General features: G+C 33.5%; 1 protein-coding gene and 1 long non-coding RNA gene across 3 annotated transcripts; both read left to right on the plus strand.

The window, feature by feature from the left end:
- Positions 1-72: 72 nt before the first annotated feature.
- LOC105340025 (uncharacterized) lies at positions 73-5,042 on the plus strand. The gene is made up of 3 exons (XR_010710975.1): positions 73-195; positions 870-959; positions 4,188-5,042. It is a non-coding gene; the product is annotated as an uncharacterized lncRNA (long non-coding RNA).
- Positions 5,043-9,017: 3,975 nt separating this feature from the next.
- Positions 9,018-16,694, plus strand: LOC105340033 (uncharacterized). Of its 2 annotated transcripts, XM_011445868.3 has the most exons (6): positions 9,018-9,115; positions 11,227-11,482; positions 11,968-12,048; positions 13,120-13,242; positions 13,338-13,459; positions 13,888-16,693. In XM_011445868.3, exons 2-6 carry the CDS (start codon positions 11,234-11,236, stop codon positions 14,684-14,686), a joined length of 1,374 nt encoding a protein of 457 aa, XP_011444170.2. In that variant the 5' UTR covers positions 9,018-9,115; positions 11,227-11,233; the 3' UTR covers positions 14,687-16,693. The 2 variants fall into 2 exon arrangements, with proteins under 2 accessions (XP_011444170.2, XP_065932103.1); XM_066076031.1 differs by lacking the exon at positions 11,968-12,048 and having other exon boundaries at positions 13,888-16,694.
- The last annotated feature ends 691 nt before the right edge of the window (positions 16,695-17,385 follow it).

Here is a 17,385-nt window from a genome sequence, read left to right on the forward strand (position 1 = left end):
CTCCAATTAATATATGTGCATATTATATTAAAAATGTCTATAATCTGATGATGAAATTGTATTTTTTTTTTGTCATCATAGGAGTCCAGTGACATGGTACATGCCATCCTGGTCAAAGATAATCCTATAGAAAGCCTACATGCACCTGTAAATACATATTCTGAAGATACTACCATTACTACTGTCTCAGAGGAGGTAGGAACTCTTTTACAATAACCATGATAACAGATATGATTGAAATATTACTGCGAGATGTTTGTGAGGGTGAAAATATATATGATAAGAATTTATTTTTGGGAAAGTCAGTACAAATTGTGTTTTAAAATGAGTATTGCATAGTAGTCATTTCCTAGAAACTGTTTATCTGAAGAACATGTATGCTAACTATAAGATGCTATTGATTTATAGAGAAAAAAGATATAAAAAAAATAATTGTATTACACATTAGCATGGTTATGGAAGAAATATTTTCTGATTTCCTACAATGAAAGTGTAAACAGGCTTTTGCAAAAGATATTACCAATTTCAAGTATTTGACCAATTTTAACATCCCTTATAATTGTTTTAGCTATAAATAAGGGATACACAAGTTGCATCCTTCTGAATACTACTGTCATGACTGTTAAAATCTATATCTAGCAGAAGGAGCAATTTATTTATTGAAGTATTTACTTATAGTTTCTAGTTTATAATTTATTTTGAGACCTATCTGCAATGTCTGTGTTACATTTCAGCTTGGTCTAAAGTACAAAAAAAGCCACATGAGGTCAATAGTACATGTATGTGAAATATTGTAAATTCATTTATATATATAATATTGCCCTAAGTTGATTTGATGTATACAATCTATTTCTTCTATTTTGATTCAGAGAGCAAGCCTAGACAAGATACCCTGTGATTTCCAACATAACAAAAATTGTGAATATCAGGAAGAATACGCTGCAAGCTGTAGCACACAGGTAAAATGAAAACATTATATGTCCTAGTTTATCTTTAACGGCAAAATACAAGGATTCTCTTGTTTGTCGAAGGCGAAGGGAACTTTAGGTTTGCACTCTAGTCTGAGTACACAGTTATAGTCCCTAGTGTACATTTGTCCATATTGTGAGTTAGAGCCGATGAAGTTTTATTTAATTTTGTTATGATTTGTCCAAAAAGTAAAACAACACACTGTAAAAATATTATTGAAAAAGCACAGGTGGGATTTTTAATTTATTGTTTAAGAATATGCACTACTAAATAACTGTGCACTCAGACCCTCTGCATGTCCATCTGTCAGTCCAGCAAATCAGTTTTCCACACTTTTTTCTTCATGCTTCAAGATATTGATTTGATATTTGTCGTATCATCCCGAGACACCAACGGGATGACACCAATATCAGACCAAGGGCCTTTAGGCCCGAGGGATGATATTGGTCGAGGGTGATACGGCATGTGATACGGATTTTGCCATGTTTTATACGCTTTATCATATATTTCAACAGGAGAGTTATATCATATGAACTGTTCACTGGGTTACCTTCAGTTCTACTTTTGTCTTGTTTTAAAAGCCTTAAAAGAACTGCTCAATTACTTATCCAAAGCACCTCGGTTACCTTACAATTTGCGTGCTGTTGTTTTAAAAATATTTTGTTTATTATTGCATTTTTTTGTGTGTTTTGAATTTTTTATAGTTGCAGTTAGTGTGCCAAAAAATATGAAAACTTGACGTTCGTGACGTCACATGTGTATACCAAACACTGACGTCATTCAATAAATTGCGTCACACCCGAATGACCGCACCTATTTTGAGGACATTTTTTTCTTAAGCTTACATAAATAAAATCTGACTATGTAAAAAAAAAAAAGTAGGGGTGTGATAAAGGGTATGCGATAAAGGGTAGGGGTGTGATAAAGGGTATGCGATAAAGGATGCGCATCAAAGTTGCGCGATATGGATTAAACAGCAGGCTATTTATCAAATATTCAAAACTACTGCATTTACTACTAAACATATGATAAATAGAGGATATCTATATTGTGTGATTTTATATTTGCTTTATCCAACGAGTTGAAATGGTGTATATATTCGCGAGGCTTGCCGAGCGAATATAACCATTTCAACGAGTTGGATAAAGCAAATATAAAATCACACAATTATAGATGTTCTATTTATCTCATACAATTTGATTTATATTATGAAGCTTTTGAGACAGTCCCTTGTGTGACCCAAATTGTTTTTTTTTCTTCAAAGATTAAAAACGATGATGCAACGTTGTGTTATGCGGCTATTGTGACCTTGCGCAATACAATTTATAGTACGTCATTCCTGAGATAAATCTAACTGTTTTAATGTAAAGTTTCACTGAAATAAACCTTAAAATAATTTTTTAGCTCTAGATAATTTTTTTTAGAGCTTATTCACTTGATTAAATGGAAATTCCGATTAGAAGACTTGAATAATCAAGTTTGTTGACATACACAAAGTTGCGAATGCTCGTTAGTTTGAATTGACTCGAACGAGGAACAGTTGTTGATGCATGATGTTTAATAAAACAAACACTAGGCTAGCCTTATGATTCAAAATTGAAAATAGTGGATAAGGATGCTTACTGGTGGTGGAATAAAAGTCTCATGAAACATTATCTCGGTAAGTTCTTGTATATAAACACAACCAGAGCGCTCTGTTTTCATCACGTCGTCAGGATGGAACTCCTTGATAGTTAACGTAATTTGTAGTTTTATAAACTTCACAAAGCAAATTTAAAGTTGGAAGTGGGCTAAATTTATCAAAAATCTTTACAAACAAGAAAAAAGGGTCTTGTGGTTACGGTTATGAATAACTTTGCAACTCACAATAGCCCCCCGGTTCCGACGCCTGTGCTACGCAGTTATGTGTTTTCCTTCATATTTGTAATTTAAATCTTTGACAAAATCAATTTTAAATTAATTTTTGTAGTAGATATAGTTATGTTGAAAGTACTAGCAAATCTTCGAAAATAGGTCACTAAAGCGTTGAAGCAAGGGGCTGTGTCAAAAGTAGTTCCGACCGGAAGTATTTGATATAGCATCACCCGTGTGATATAGCAAAGGTTTATCACACGGGTAATATACACCACATGTATGAGATAAATTGTTTTATCATGACAAGTTACAGGTCAGTTATGATTTTTGTTCTGATCTGATAGTTTTGTGCAGAATTATAATTGGTCTTTAAAAAATTCACTTGAATTTTCAGTTTTCAACATTTTTTTCATCACAACTGATTATATTGACTTGATATTTATTATATGTTGTAAACATGTTAAAAAAATTGCTTTTTTAATTTCAAAATATGCATTATACCATGCAAGGTTGGGCGGTACCTCCCCCTGTATTTACCAGTGCTATTTACCGGTATTTACAGCTCTGGACAATACTCCTCAAGTGGTCAATACTGACAAATACTGGTCGATTGAAATTTTCATGGTTGTTTTCGCTATAAGCATACATTTATTGATGTAAAAGTCAAATCTATTTTAAACTTTTATCTTTATCTTCCTTTTTAAACCCAAAAATATTTTAATTTTTTGCCGAAATTACTGGCTTTGGACTTTGATAAATTCTTTAAAATCACAGTTACAGGAACTTTTCTCTTAAACGATTTCAGATATTGGGCTGATTTTTTTTTTGTGAGTTAACCATGATGAGTTACAGATCAAGTATAAGTTTCATTCAGCTTGGCTAATTTTTGCCGATATTACAGACTTTGATAAATTGTTAAAAATCACAGTTATACAGACCTTTTTTCTAAACGCTCCCAGATATTGGGCTGATTTTATGTATGTGAGTAAATCATGATGAGTTACATTTTTGGTATGTGAGTAACTCATGATGAGTTACATTTTTGGTATGTGAGTAACTCATGGTTCAAGTTTAAGTTTCGTTCCGCTCGGCTAATTTTTGCTGTAATTTAGGACTTTGGACTTTCATAAATTTTTAAAAATCACAGTTATACGGACTTTTTTTTAAATGCTTTCAGATATTGGGATATTTGGTATGTGAGCTAACAATGAAGAGTTACAGATCAAGTTTAAGTTTCATTCCACTCCGCTAATTTTTGGTTCTCAAATACACACTAACTCAGTTCCTTTATCTATGCAGGACCTCAAGAGATGATTAAAATCTCAATTTTATCTTAATTATCATAATATTTCTTATCTTTTCAGGTGTCAAATGGTGATTCTCAGGGTAGTTTGTGATTACCGAATAGCCAGGACACTGGACAACCCAGACATCCCTCATTATGATAATTCAATGAAACGTAAAGCACTTGATAATTTTTTGCAATCCTGTGGTCTTAGTCCTGTGAAGAAACAACTAAAAATCAACTGGAATCTATCATCAGAACGCACCCAATACGACTATTCAATGAAGACCAAACAGATATTTGAACAGGTGGTTAATGTTCTTGCACCAGGACAAGGAAGTCATCTCCTTGTTTCAGTCATGAATTCAAATCCTTCAACTTCATCTGACAAAACGCTTGAAATTTTATCTACAGCCTATGGTTTATCATCTGATTGGGGAACACAGAGACAGATTTTGTCAGTATTTGCAAATAACTTTACTTTCAAAGAAATGAGTACTTGCATTCCAAATTTAACAAAATATAGATATACAGCTGCCAGAAAACATGCTTCAGAAAAAGGACAAGGACAGCCTGTACAAATTTTACCATATACCCGCGAAGGGTTGTCTGAACATCAAATTAAATGTTTTATTGATTTTGTTATGTCTCCAAGCGTATAATGACTGATCCACCATTTCTGGAAACAAAATTAAAACTATCAAATGGAGAACTGTATCAAGTACCTCAAATAATTTTGAATAGTGTCCGCTCTCGAGTTGTAGAACAGTACCAGACTTTTTGTAGGGAATCGGGAATAAGTGATGTGACAAGTGACAGATCATATATCAGAATATTACAGGCCATTGAACCTAATATCAGAAAAAGTATGAAAGGTCTAGATAAGTAACATCTTTTCACCTTATTCCTCATTGATTCTTATATATGAATAAACAATAAATTCATTGTCGAGATTGTTAGTTACGTTGCGTTACGCTGATTAATCACAATTTTAACCATTTATCAAGAATGTATATTGTGTAAAAAAAATCATTCTGTATTGTAAGGTACAGTACCGATCAGACCCAACCTAACAGAAAGTAAACCCCAACTAAACCCCAACTAAACCCCAACTAAACCCTGGGTTTACTTTCTGGGTTTACTTAAGTGGACCCAGAGTAAATCCCAAGTAAACCCAGAGTGGACAGAGAGAGTAAACCCCGATCAGAAGTATACCCTGAAAGCAGATGCTACATGTGTATTCGGAATATACAAGGGGCAAGAATCACAGGCAGTAGGATGTTAAGATAAAATACAGGTCTGCTTCACACTTCAGTGCGTTGAGTTGACTATAGACTATAGTTGAGTAAACCCAAAGTAAACCCCGAGTAAACCCAAAGTAAACCCCGAGTGGACCCAAATTTTCAAAAAGTAAACCCAAAGTAAATTCAGAAAGTAAAACCGGGGTTAAGTTGGGGTTTACTCTGGTGTTAGGTTGGGTCTGATCGGTACTGTATCTCGAGGATAACAATTTATTGGCAAAGTTTGAAGAGAGAGTTGAAGAAGAAATCTTTTACTACATTGACCATAGCTTCAAACAAAAAAGGAGAGACATAGTCGATGCCAATGAGAAAAAAATATTAAGAAATATAGATGCTACGTACTCAAGCAACGCCAGCATATTTAATTTCAATGAAGATGGCGACGAATACCGCGCTCTGAAGCGAATACATTTCAGGGAAACCGCTGATGTGTCAGTTCTTATTAATCGTTTGAAAACCGAGCTTGTTAAGGAAGATTTAACTGATCTCTTGGAAAATCTTGAACAAGAGGGTGAAACCTTTGTCCTAATGAGATCAAAAGTCCCATCTCTTTGACTACGAAAAGCATCCAGATAAGCTTATTGCAGACACCGCAAAGATTGTCAATAGGAAATTAAGTGACATCGCCTTAAAGGATGTTCGTACCAAATATGATGTGAATCCAAGCTTGTTTTCTTGAGTTTAATTGAGTAGGAAGCCCTTCGATCGATGAGACCAAGTGGATTCGCAAAAGAAGTTTGACGAGTTTAAAGAAACTCAAAGAAGCTTTAAGATGGCAGAAGGTTACTACAAGAAAATGAAGTTTTATATTGGAAGAAGAACAAGAGTACCCGAAAGCCTTAAACGAAAGGCACGGATGTTAAAAAATGAATTAGATCGAACATTGGGACGTGATGTTGTTCCGTCTGGAAATGCCTTAACAAATGCCTGTCTTTTTTAAAAACATTTTATATTTTCTTTTCTTTAACAATTTTTTACACCTTTTCCCTTTGTCAAAACTGTTATGTTTTATATGCTTTAGATTGTAGATACTAGACTTAGTATACCCATGTAGCGTTTTTCATTGGTTTTTTTTATTCGTGAAACTCAAAATTCACTGATTTTTATTTGTGATGGATGTGATACATGTAATTTTATTACAATTGATTAAAGCTATCAATCTTTCAAAATTCTGGTTGTCTTTTCCAAGACCCTGACAAAGGGTGACTGCAGCGCAGTTTCTTTTCAGGAAAGTTCTTCTTGACTGGTCGTTTCGCTAAAGTTTCTTAAAGGCATGCATATTACTCGCATATATCGTATATACACCCAAGAAATAAAGGGCTAGATTTGCATCTATTGTCTCATTTCCTATCAAATTGGGAAAATATTTCATGCCGGTTTTGTTTTTGACATTTTACTGAAAATTTCTTTTTTCTCTTGATACCCAAAAACATCAGACTGATACTAATTCCAGAAAAAGGTACAAGTTTTGGTAAGAGAAGCGGCACTTTAAGTGACCATATTAGTTGTATAATGTTTTTAAATTCAACTGTTTTAAAGTTTCAGGGCGATTTCATTTGGGTAAAACACCCAAAACCAGCTTCAGCTTCTTTGATCTTTGTTTATCTTAATAATTTGCATGTTTGCACTGAATTTATGGTTTGTTACCGTGTTCACTGTTTTGTATTTTGATCAGTGGTACAACTTTTGAAATTATTTTATACTAAAAAAAAGGTAGATTATGCCCTTTCATTATTTATTTGTTGGTATAAACGCACTTGGAAAAATTATGCTAAGAACTTTGTCAAATCTAGTCGTTCTGTTATGTTTTACACTCAAGATTCTCCTTTATTGCTTGAATTTGAAAGGGAACTACGTAATATTTTTTTAAATCATGTTCATAGCCATTAAGCGAATTTAGATTCAGCCAAAACTTCCAGTCAGCGTACATGTATATAGTTTAAAGCTGAACATTACTCGTAAATAGGCACTGTCCGCCATTTTTCTCTTTTATCACCTCTATATTTGAATGGTTTAAAAAAATTCGCTGTAGACGTCTCACCAGTGTGGACGTACATCTTCTCAGTGTTAATCGGTCGCAATGAAATCATAGTCTGTGCTTCGATATTTATAGTGCACATTGGACGATATTTAGTGAAAGAAGTGCAACTCAAATCGATGAAAGGGAAAATATATAAGATATCTTCACAGGCACATTATCATTTTTCACGCGGAAAAATTTACAGGAACATATTACTTACAGTGATTTATAATGAGACATGATTACATCTTTCTTCATTCAGAAATCACTCTGAATACCTCACACAGTTTTTCAACGTTATCATCCGGGTGTTTTCATCTCTTTTGTAATGCAAAATCCCAGTTGACTATTTTATTTTTAGTCGTGTATTCAAACCTGAGAAGCTAGAGAAGACGTTTCAGAAGGGAAAACTTGGGAATTTGTCATATTATTAAATGAACTTTGTTTGAACCCAGAGGTATAAATAAATATAAAATGATTTAAAAAAACATTTTAAAGTTAAGTTAAAACCATTTCCGTGCCATTAGACACATGAAGTTGGTGCTTTTCCCCGGTTTCCGTGTTGCTAAGCGGATGAGAGTCATTGACTGCAGTCCGTCGTATGGGACACCAGTCCATCGCAGGTTTACTCTCAGCGTAAGCCGGTACTCAATTTTAGCTGGGTGGACTGACACAAAACTCTGACCACTGAGCCATGTGCTCCACAATATCTTGCGATAGACTATACAAACTTTTATGCACTTTTCAAACCAGGAGAATACTTGCTTCAAATCAACAAGTCTTTGCATTATATATGCACATATCATAAGAAATAAATGCAAAGACCACGAAAGGAATACAATGCAGAGCAATCGGCTGTAACGATATCAAATGGTTAATATATTTGTGTGACGGTGTCTTTATCCAAGCAGTGCTGAGCTTAAAACCCAAAATAAAAAAAAAAAATTTAAATATGACCTTGAAAATTCGAAAAATTGGTCAACTAAAAAATTCTGGTAGGATTAAGTTACGTTTTATGTCTTCAATTAGTGGTACAAGATTGAAGTCCTTAATTTTAAGGATTTTCATGTTATGGCAAGGATTTTTTTTTCGAAAGTTGTGTGACCTTCAGTTGAGATTCAGAACAAGTCAAGATCAAAAATGCATTTTATTGATATATAAGGGTCCAAGTTTCAAATTGTTCAGCCATAGGATTTCGAAGTTCTGGATTTCACCATTAACAGACAGGTTAACAAATCTTAATATATAAGCTTCAAATTTGGAAAATTCGGAAACATGAATCAGAGGGTACGGAGACAGAGAAGCACCAAAGCCGTCATAATTTCTTTGATTTTAGTTTATATGAATTAACCTACCTAGGTGAAAACCCGATTTTTCATTGGTTCATTCAAACTTCAGAATCAGCGCCATTCAAAAATTTTCTCCGTTTTTTGAAACTATTGATTTACGTTACTGTAAACAATGAAACATTTTCACATTTAAGAGCATGAACAAACGTTAATCAATGTTTAGCGACTGCTAATGAATAATAAAGTTGGTTTTGTGCTAAACATAGAACACGTTTTCAAAAAATAATAAACTGAGGAAATTCCTGTTCTATATTTAGATTTTTGTAACAAGGAGATCGTTATTTAATTGCGCATTTACACTGATTTCGTAATTAAGAAGGTTTGGTCGATAAAAAAGGTACGTACGGTCATATAATTCATCATACACGCTTTAAGAAATTGCTACTTCTATTTGTACAAGTCTATTAGATGTGCAAGACAAATTTTACTTCATCTGATATTATAATATTATTAGTAATTTACAATTTGTATCGGACTTGCACACGCATTTTAAAATTTTTTCATGTATGATTAAATAATTATTAGCACGTATGTTTGTACCAATTATAAATGGATGCAGCTTTCTTTCTGTAATCTGAATATTATTGAATATCAAAGAAGGTATTACCGATTTGGTTTTATGTCACTGTGAATCAATTTCATCAGCACTGAATTAACATTTGTTTATGATGACTGCCCTCTACTTTTCCTAAAGTTAGAAGTCTAAATAATAAGCAGTTAATTAAACAAATATTTTGTTTTAATTTTTAGGGTTTTTTTCCGACAAAAGTTGCATTACTACCTTCCTTGGGCCTCCATTTTGTTGCATTACTAATTGTTCTTTCAATAACAACAACAAAAGAGAAAGAATCCATTCAAAGTTAATATATATTTCCCGGATAGAATTTCGAAATAGTTCATGTGCATGCAATAGAGGTTTTTGTTGTTGTGTAACTATGCACATTCTTGTTACCTGATATGGAAATAATAAATGTTAGAGGAAGGGTGAAAATAATAACTCGATTGACTTACAGACGTGTAAAGCAAGGCATACTGTTTAATGCACATACTGTTTAATGCACAGAATGATGCATTTCCTTGTTTTGTCCATAAAGTATTAAATGCGATAGTGTACTAGTATGCAAAACATAACATGTTGATAGACTCAAAGTATAATGTAATTATACCCCCGCTCCGAAGGAGAGGGGGTATACTGTTTTACCCTTGTGTGTCGGTCTGTCTGTCTGTCCGTCTGTCTGTCTGTCTGTCCGTCCGTAACAAAAATTTCTTTCGCATTTATCTAAGCAACTACTTATCGCAGATGCTTGAAATTTTTACCGAGTGTTTGTTATGGCATGCCATATCGTGGGATATATTTTTGTACCAATTGGACGTCAACTTCCTGTTAATTGACGACTTTGCTTATTTTTTAATCATAAATTTCAAACAAATTTTCGTCAAAGATTTCTCAGCAACTATTTATCGCAGATGCTTGAAATTTAAACACACTATTTGTTTTGGCATGCCATATTGTGGAATATATTTTTGTATGAATCGGACGTCAACTTCCTGTTAAATAATGACTTTGTTTATTTTTAGCCAAAATTTTCAAACAAATTTTCGTCAAAGATTTCTCAGCAGCTATTTATCGCAGATGCTTGAAATTTTTACACAGTGTTTGTTAAGGCATGCCATATCGTGGGATATATTTCTGTACCAATCGGATGCCAGCTTTCTGTTAAATGTCGACTTTGCATATTTTGCACATTCACATCAGAGCGGGGGTATCACTAGTGAGCATTGGCTCACAGATATCTTGTTAATATTTTCAACAAGACGTGGGTAACCACATTTACATATTTGCATCTTAGCCAACGTGGCGACTTATTGCTTGGATTGATGATAAAACATAGATTATAGCAATGTATATTTTATCAAGGAGATCAGAATAGATTAGAAAAAACCTGATTAATCTGTAATATCTTTGCCAACATATACATGTAAAACATTTTAATCTCCTCAAGTAAACCATTTAAAAAGTATTGCAATGATAGGGCAATTGAATTTACTAAATACACGTCAAAATTCGATTGCATTTTAGATCAACCCTCTAAACTCGTTAACTTACATGTACAATCATAGTAACGATAGTATTATCGAAGTTCTGTGATAAAACCCGCCAGGTTGTTGAAAGAACACTGTACCTATGTACCCAAATCAGAATGAAAGGATGCTAAACCCTTGATTTCATTTAATATCACCTCAACACTAAATGATAGCACACTATTTTCTACAATTTGCATCGCAACAAAAATAACAAAAAAACTGTTTCAAAACGTCTTAAGTTTGTATATTGTTACTAAAGTTCCAGTTTGATCCACCTGAATGGATGTTAGCTTGCATATAGTAAAAATATAGTAACTTTTCCTTCACGTCATATCTTAAAGAATGTTGCTCAATCTATCTTAGAAAGAATATGGCAAGACAGTTACCAGAGGTAATAGAAGATGTTGGCCGATGTAAACAGGTGGTTGATGTGTTGGAACGTGAGCGGGTTTTGGCCGTAGACTGTGAGGGGGTCTCACTTGGAGTAAATGGTCCCTTGACTTTGGTACAGGTCGGCAATTATTCAGGAGAGGTTTATTTGTTCGACATACTTCGAAACAAAGACCTGCTAAGTCGGGGGAGACTTGGAACTCTTTTGGAGTCACCAAATATCATCAAAGTAAGAACTCTTTTAGCTTTTTTCTCTCAAAATTTAATCAGTAATATTAACATGCACTTACTGATTACCTTTGGTCTACTTCATTCGTATTCAAATGGGCTGACCACTTTATAAAATGTCAAAGCTTTAACAAACAAGACACTGGTGGGTCAATGCTCACTAGTGATATCCTCGTTTTAATGTGCAAATAGATACCTCCATTGACAGGCAGACACTCAGACAGACAGAAGGGTAAGACATTATACCCCAATAGCCTTAGAGCGGGGGTATCTATAAAGAAACTTAATTAGCATTAGCGAGTTTGGCATAAGTATAAAAAAAATCGTTCAATGACTTAAGAAATCTAACACAAACGTATTAAAATTGTGTTGCATGACAGTACACACGTGGATAATATTTTTAGCAAGTTTGTCTCTTCGCTTGAATTTTTTCTGTGTGGAAACATTTTATAACTGTTATTTTTTTGTATTTATTTTTGTATTTAGGTAATACAATCGTGTTCCAACGACAGTGCTGCACTGTACCATCAATTCAAAGTAACTCTTAAGAATGTCTTTGACACACAGGTATTTTTTTTTCAAACTTATACAACTGTTGATTAGCCATCCTGTAGAAATAAAATTGAAAGCTTTTGACTTTCGGCGAAAATTAAACCATCTTAATGGGGTTTTTTTTTGGCATACCTTGCTTTCAAATATAGTGTGTATGGTATTTGACAATGATAAATAGTCAACAAAACTATTTACAAGTAGCATTCTGTAGCCTCTCACTAATCGTTTTGTTGTATTCAAACCATGATATTAGTTTCAAAAATCGTTAATCCAACATGTTGTACACGAACTAACTTTACATAGCCTGCTTCTGTATGGTAAACACTATGTTTTAATTGTTTAGTGAAATCTGGATAATGCAAATTCATTGTCTTTCAAAACAAGAGCTTTCGTTCAAAGCACACGGTATATAAGGGGATAAACTTGCAGCTTTTCTCACAGCAAATATACATTTAGAATTAGAATTACATATTGAGCCACAAAAGCCATGAAATTTCCTTAATATCTGTAGGTCGCTTAGAATTGAACATTCCAAATTTTGCATTTTCAATTAAGTTTTATATTATTGAAATGACAAAGAAAATAATGGTTCCTCTCCCCTCCATCCGTCATATCAGTTACATAACATTTGTGGATATCGTCATATTATGTTCTATTAAGATATACAGATCATATTCGGGGTTGCCACAAATGATGACGTACATGTATGAACACAAATTAGGAATGGTTCTTTTACCAATAAAATTTCTAAATTCAAGTTTTCATGCATCATTTATACATGGCGTTTGCATTGAGCTGAATTTATCTTAATAAGTCCATCTATATAGATTAATCAACGTCCAGTATCTCTTTTTGTTTGTGAACCTGCATAACATTATGAAATTAGGTGTTTTCAACAAATTCATGCTGTATGACTTTTGAATATTTTTTCCTCAAGAATGTTATACTTTTTAATTGGTTACCAAGCATTTGTAAAGACATACTTAAAGAAAACAATCATCATACAGATTCCTGATTGAATGCAGTTATTAAACTATATCACAGTTGTCATGTAAATGTATTTCTTACTTTTCAATCGTTTTTCAGGTGGCCAATTTAGTCATACAAGAGCACCAAGGACGTAGATTAGCGCCTCTTCTTAAACTTGCTGCGATTTGTGAACAGTATGGAGGAAAAAAATTTTCAACAGAACTCAAAGATGACGTACAGGTATAATGGATATTTTTTTTAGATGTTAGTTTGAAAGAAAAAAATTATTAATAGATTACAAAATTATTTTCAAACTGCATTCAATCATGTATAAGGCTGAGTGGATGACAGTGACAGGTGATTTGTGGGCCAAACGACCAATGACAGACGAAATGATTCTGTATGCGGCAGGTGACGTCAAGGCCATTATTCCGGAAGTTTATGAAAACCAGAAAAGGTATCGATTGAAAACTTGTTAAGAAAGTAAATAATCATCTATGAAAAGGGCATATTTCTACTTACATGTAATCCTTGCATACATTTTACACGCCATATTTTAGAACGTTTAAAATCGTCAATTGAAATAAGTATTATGTTATTAATCTTAATCACACCTCATGATACTGTTCTCGTTATATTATGATTTCAATGTACATGTAATACAAACTACCGACACGATATAATGTACACATTTACGTTAGGCTTTTGATTTATCATTATTATGACATATAACAATATTTAGAGTCAATTTTATTATTTAGATTAGTTTAAATCTATGTAAATCATTTGTTCATATTTTTACTTTTGAGAAAAAAATTTAAGTACAGAATCATTTCAATAGGAGTAATGTTTGTCGAATCTTAATCAAATGTTTCTCTTCCTGAGGTATCTTGAGGACAACAATTTATTGAGAAAATTTGAAGAGAGGGTTCAAGAAGAAATCTTTTACTTCATCGATCCAAGCTTAAAACAAAAAAGGAAAGACAGAGTTGATTCCATTGCCAGAGAAATCATTAGGGACATAAAAGTTAAATGCTCTAGCAACACTAGACTCACTGATTTCAAAGAAGATGGCGATGAATCCCGGGCTCTTCAAAGAATCCATTTCAAAGATGCTGCTCACGAATCGGAGCTTGTTGGCCGCTTAAAAACTGAGCTTATAAGAAAGGAATTATCTGAACTTTCTGAACAGCTTGACCAAAATAATGAGAGCTCTTTCCTTAACTGGAGATCAAAGGCTCGTCTCTTCGACTACGAAAGGCATGATGATAGTCAAATCAGAGACACTGCAAAGAGGGTTATTAAAAGGATGAACGATATTGCATTGAAGACCATTTGTACCAAGTATAATATGGAGACCAAGCTAAACTTTTTGCGTCCGATTGAGAAGGAAACTCTACGGTCTCTTCGACCAGATGGAACCGACGATCCTAACATTCCCCGGGTGGCTCTCCGTCTTTACTGGCTGCTGATGGATGAAGATCTGCAGAATAAAATCGACGAATTCAACAGAAATCCTCGAGGTTTTAAAATGGCGGAGGGGTACTACAGGAAGATGAAGTTTTATATTGCAAGAAGAACAAGAGTACCCGACAACCTAAAACAAAAGGCTCAAAGGTTCAAAAATGACTTAGACCGAACATTTGGACATGACGTCGTTCCATCTGGGAATGCTGGTTTCTAAATGAAATGCATTGGGTTTTTTTTTTTATTAAAGATGGACAACTTTAAAAATTTTCTGTAGTCATACATTTAACAATATTCACTTAATAAGATGTTCAGATTTGTAAATATTCATGTAGTGTTTTTTATCTTCACAGAAAAAAAAATCATAAGATTCCCATGAATGCTTTATATACATTACTACATGTTCATTGTCATTGAAAGTAATTAGAATTTGATTAATGCAGAGAAAAAAACTAACACTATCTTTTGTATCAAAAAACTTTGGAAACATCATACATAGCCTATCCATTCAAGGGAAAGGGAATCACTCCGAGTATTATCATGCGATAATTTTGGTCGGAATTAGTTTGATAAAATCCAATAAAGCCCATAGACACATAGATTTGATTACGCCGACCACAACTGTCATCTCATATATTCAAAGAATGAATTCTTCTTACTTATATTTGTTTTCAAAAACTGTACGACTATAGTATTGTTGTTGATATTGACGTTATTCTCCTTTTGTAAAATTAATCAAAACCCGCCTGCGCCCAATTGCAAACTACGATACTGTGCCATTAATGAAACTTATTGGACTATATCTACAAATTTAATTCGTTGTTTTACATGTATCGCATACAAAGAAAATTGAAAATGTAAATATTTGGGATTTATGAAACATATCATATCCTATCGATTGTCTCTGTATAAATGTACTTCTGTGACATACGGAAAAAGTTAGAGGAAATATCGGTAATGCTGTTAAAACCAGAGTTTTTAATCTTTATTTATGATGGACCAGAAACCAATAGTTTTATTGTTGTAAAAAAAAAAGATTTCCTTTAATGTCTGCTAATAGTGCTAAATATGAGCATTGGTCGTGCAGTTGTTAGACTTATTTTCAATCGTATTCAATAAAAACATTTTAATATTTTTATTTTTATTTTCTGACTTCCTGTTCGTAATTTTCTTACTTGTCTCATCTTTAAGAAACAAACAAACACACCAAAAGACAAAAAACCAACTCGCTAATCCCGGAAAAATTAGAGCACAGGTGAAGGTCGAACCAAGTTAAATAGTAACACAAGTGGTAAAATGTTTTTCACACAATGTACAATCGTATTTCATGTTTGAATGGAGTACATGGGTAAAAAAAAACTAGCGCACACAGGCTAACTTAAAGCTAAATGAATTATTATTTGCATATATTGATTAGGCCAACTTAGTCATACATGTAATATCCCTTGTTACACATCATGGAGGTTTTATCCCTTAGACATAATGTCGACAATATTAGATTTCCTTATGTTGAAAAATAAAGGTTACAGGTACCAATAGTATGTGTTTAATGGTATACATTTGGTCCCAGGATAACCTCGTTCTTAAGTTTCTAAAAACCCAAGTAGAACTCGTTGCCATAAAAGTATCTATATATAAACTAGTCCGAGTAATGTTTTTTGGGTTTATTTATTATTTGCTTCTTTGTTTTGGAGAGGGGTGGGTGGGTCCAGAACATATAGCATGTTATGCTACATTAAGTATTTTGTCGTATTATTCACTGCGTCATTGGGAGACCTCCAGAAAGCATGTGAAGGCATGTGTGCCATCCATATTACCAATGTGAGAAGGTTTATGCTGGTGATTGTACAATCTTGTTGTGCTTTACAATAACTGTACTAAATACAATGTATGCTTGAAAGTGTAAATAATGACCATTATGTTGTAATAATTATCCATGCAGTCAACCCGAAGTCAGTCTTAATGTTTTTAAGTTTATGCTGGTGTTTTATGCATGATGTATGTTAATTTTGTTTTTTAATTATTTTTTTTTATATAATCAAAAACATCAATAAACTCGGAAGTAAAAACCAGCTTCCTTTACTGTTCTCACGTAAGACTTGTTCGCGCTTGGCGGTTGATATATTGCTGCTTTCCTATATGTAATGCCACAAATAATCATTACTTGATGGTTGTTCGGTTGGTTTATTTTTTATTTCTTTTAAAATACCGTAAATCTGGAAATTTTTACGTCGATTTATTTTTGCGAATTCGAGTCATAAAGCTATAGATTAATTTTTACGGTTTAAATTTTTGCGAATTGTCATCGGCGCGAAAAATAAAAAGCACTCAAATATCAAATGTCAACATACTGACATGCACAGTGTTAGCTAACCTTCGGACATCGTATATTACCGCCGCCTCTAATTTTCTCACGTATCGTATATATGTTTACCAACTTCATATAGTATCATGTGAGAGTTGATGTCTGCAATTTATATCTTGTTCAAATTACCGATATATACAATAACAGCAGCAAATGCAACAAAACTACCTAAAGGGGTATCTTGATACGGATTTATAGCGAGATAATTATCCCAATTAGCAGTTCACACCTTCACATGCGACGGTTTGTGTACACCACACAAGTATCAGAGGGTCACGTGTCAAACACAAGTGATGATGTTTTCCTGTGTCAAGCGAGCGAGAATGAGAAGAAAATGGCGGCATTCAGCGAGAAATTCAAAATACTGTACAAATTTTCGTATTTCCTGAATTTTGGTGTCCCGCCAGTGAATGGGGTAAAAATAATAACGCTACATTCTGCGTTACGCCGGTACATATATCTATGAATAAATCACGCATGCATGCAGTGTCATCAGTATACATGTACACTTAAGATAGACATGAGGCTACCAGATACGATTTTGAGTGAAG

Source organism: Magallana gigas, chromosome 2 (genome assembly GCF_963853765.1).
Source record: "Magallana gigas chromosome 2, xbMagGiga1.1, whole genome shotgun sequence".
Classification (NCBI taxonomy): Eukaryota; Metazoa; Mollusca; class Bivalvia; order Ostreida; family Ostreidae; genus Magallana; species Magallana gigas.

Excerpts from the sequence above, each read along its gene's own strand:
- LOC105340033 (XM_011445868.3), top strand. The coding sequence starts at position 11,234 with ATGGCAAGACAGTTACCAGAGGTAATAGAAGATGTTGGCCGATGTAAA. Across the intron at positions 11,483-11,967 it reads AGTCACCAAATATCATCAAA|GTAATACAATCGTGTTCCAA; the intron begins GTAAGAACTCTT and ends TTTTGTATTTAG. Across the intron at positions 13,460-13,887 it reads GTTTATGAAAACCAGAAAAG|GTATCTTGAGGACAACAATT; the intron begins GTATCGATTGAA and ends TCTCTTCCTGAG.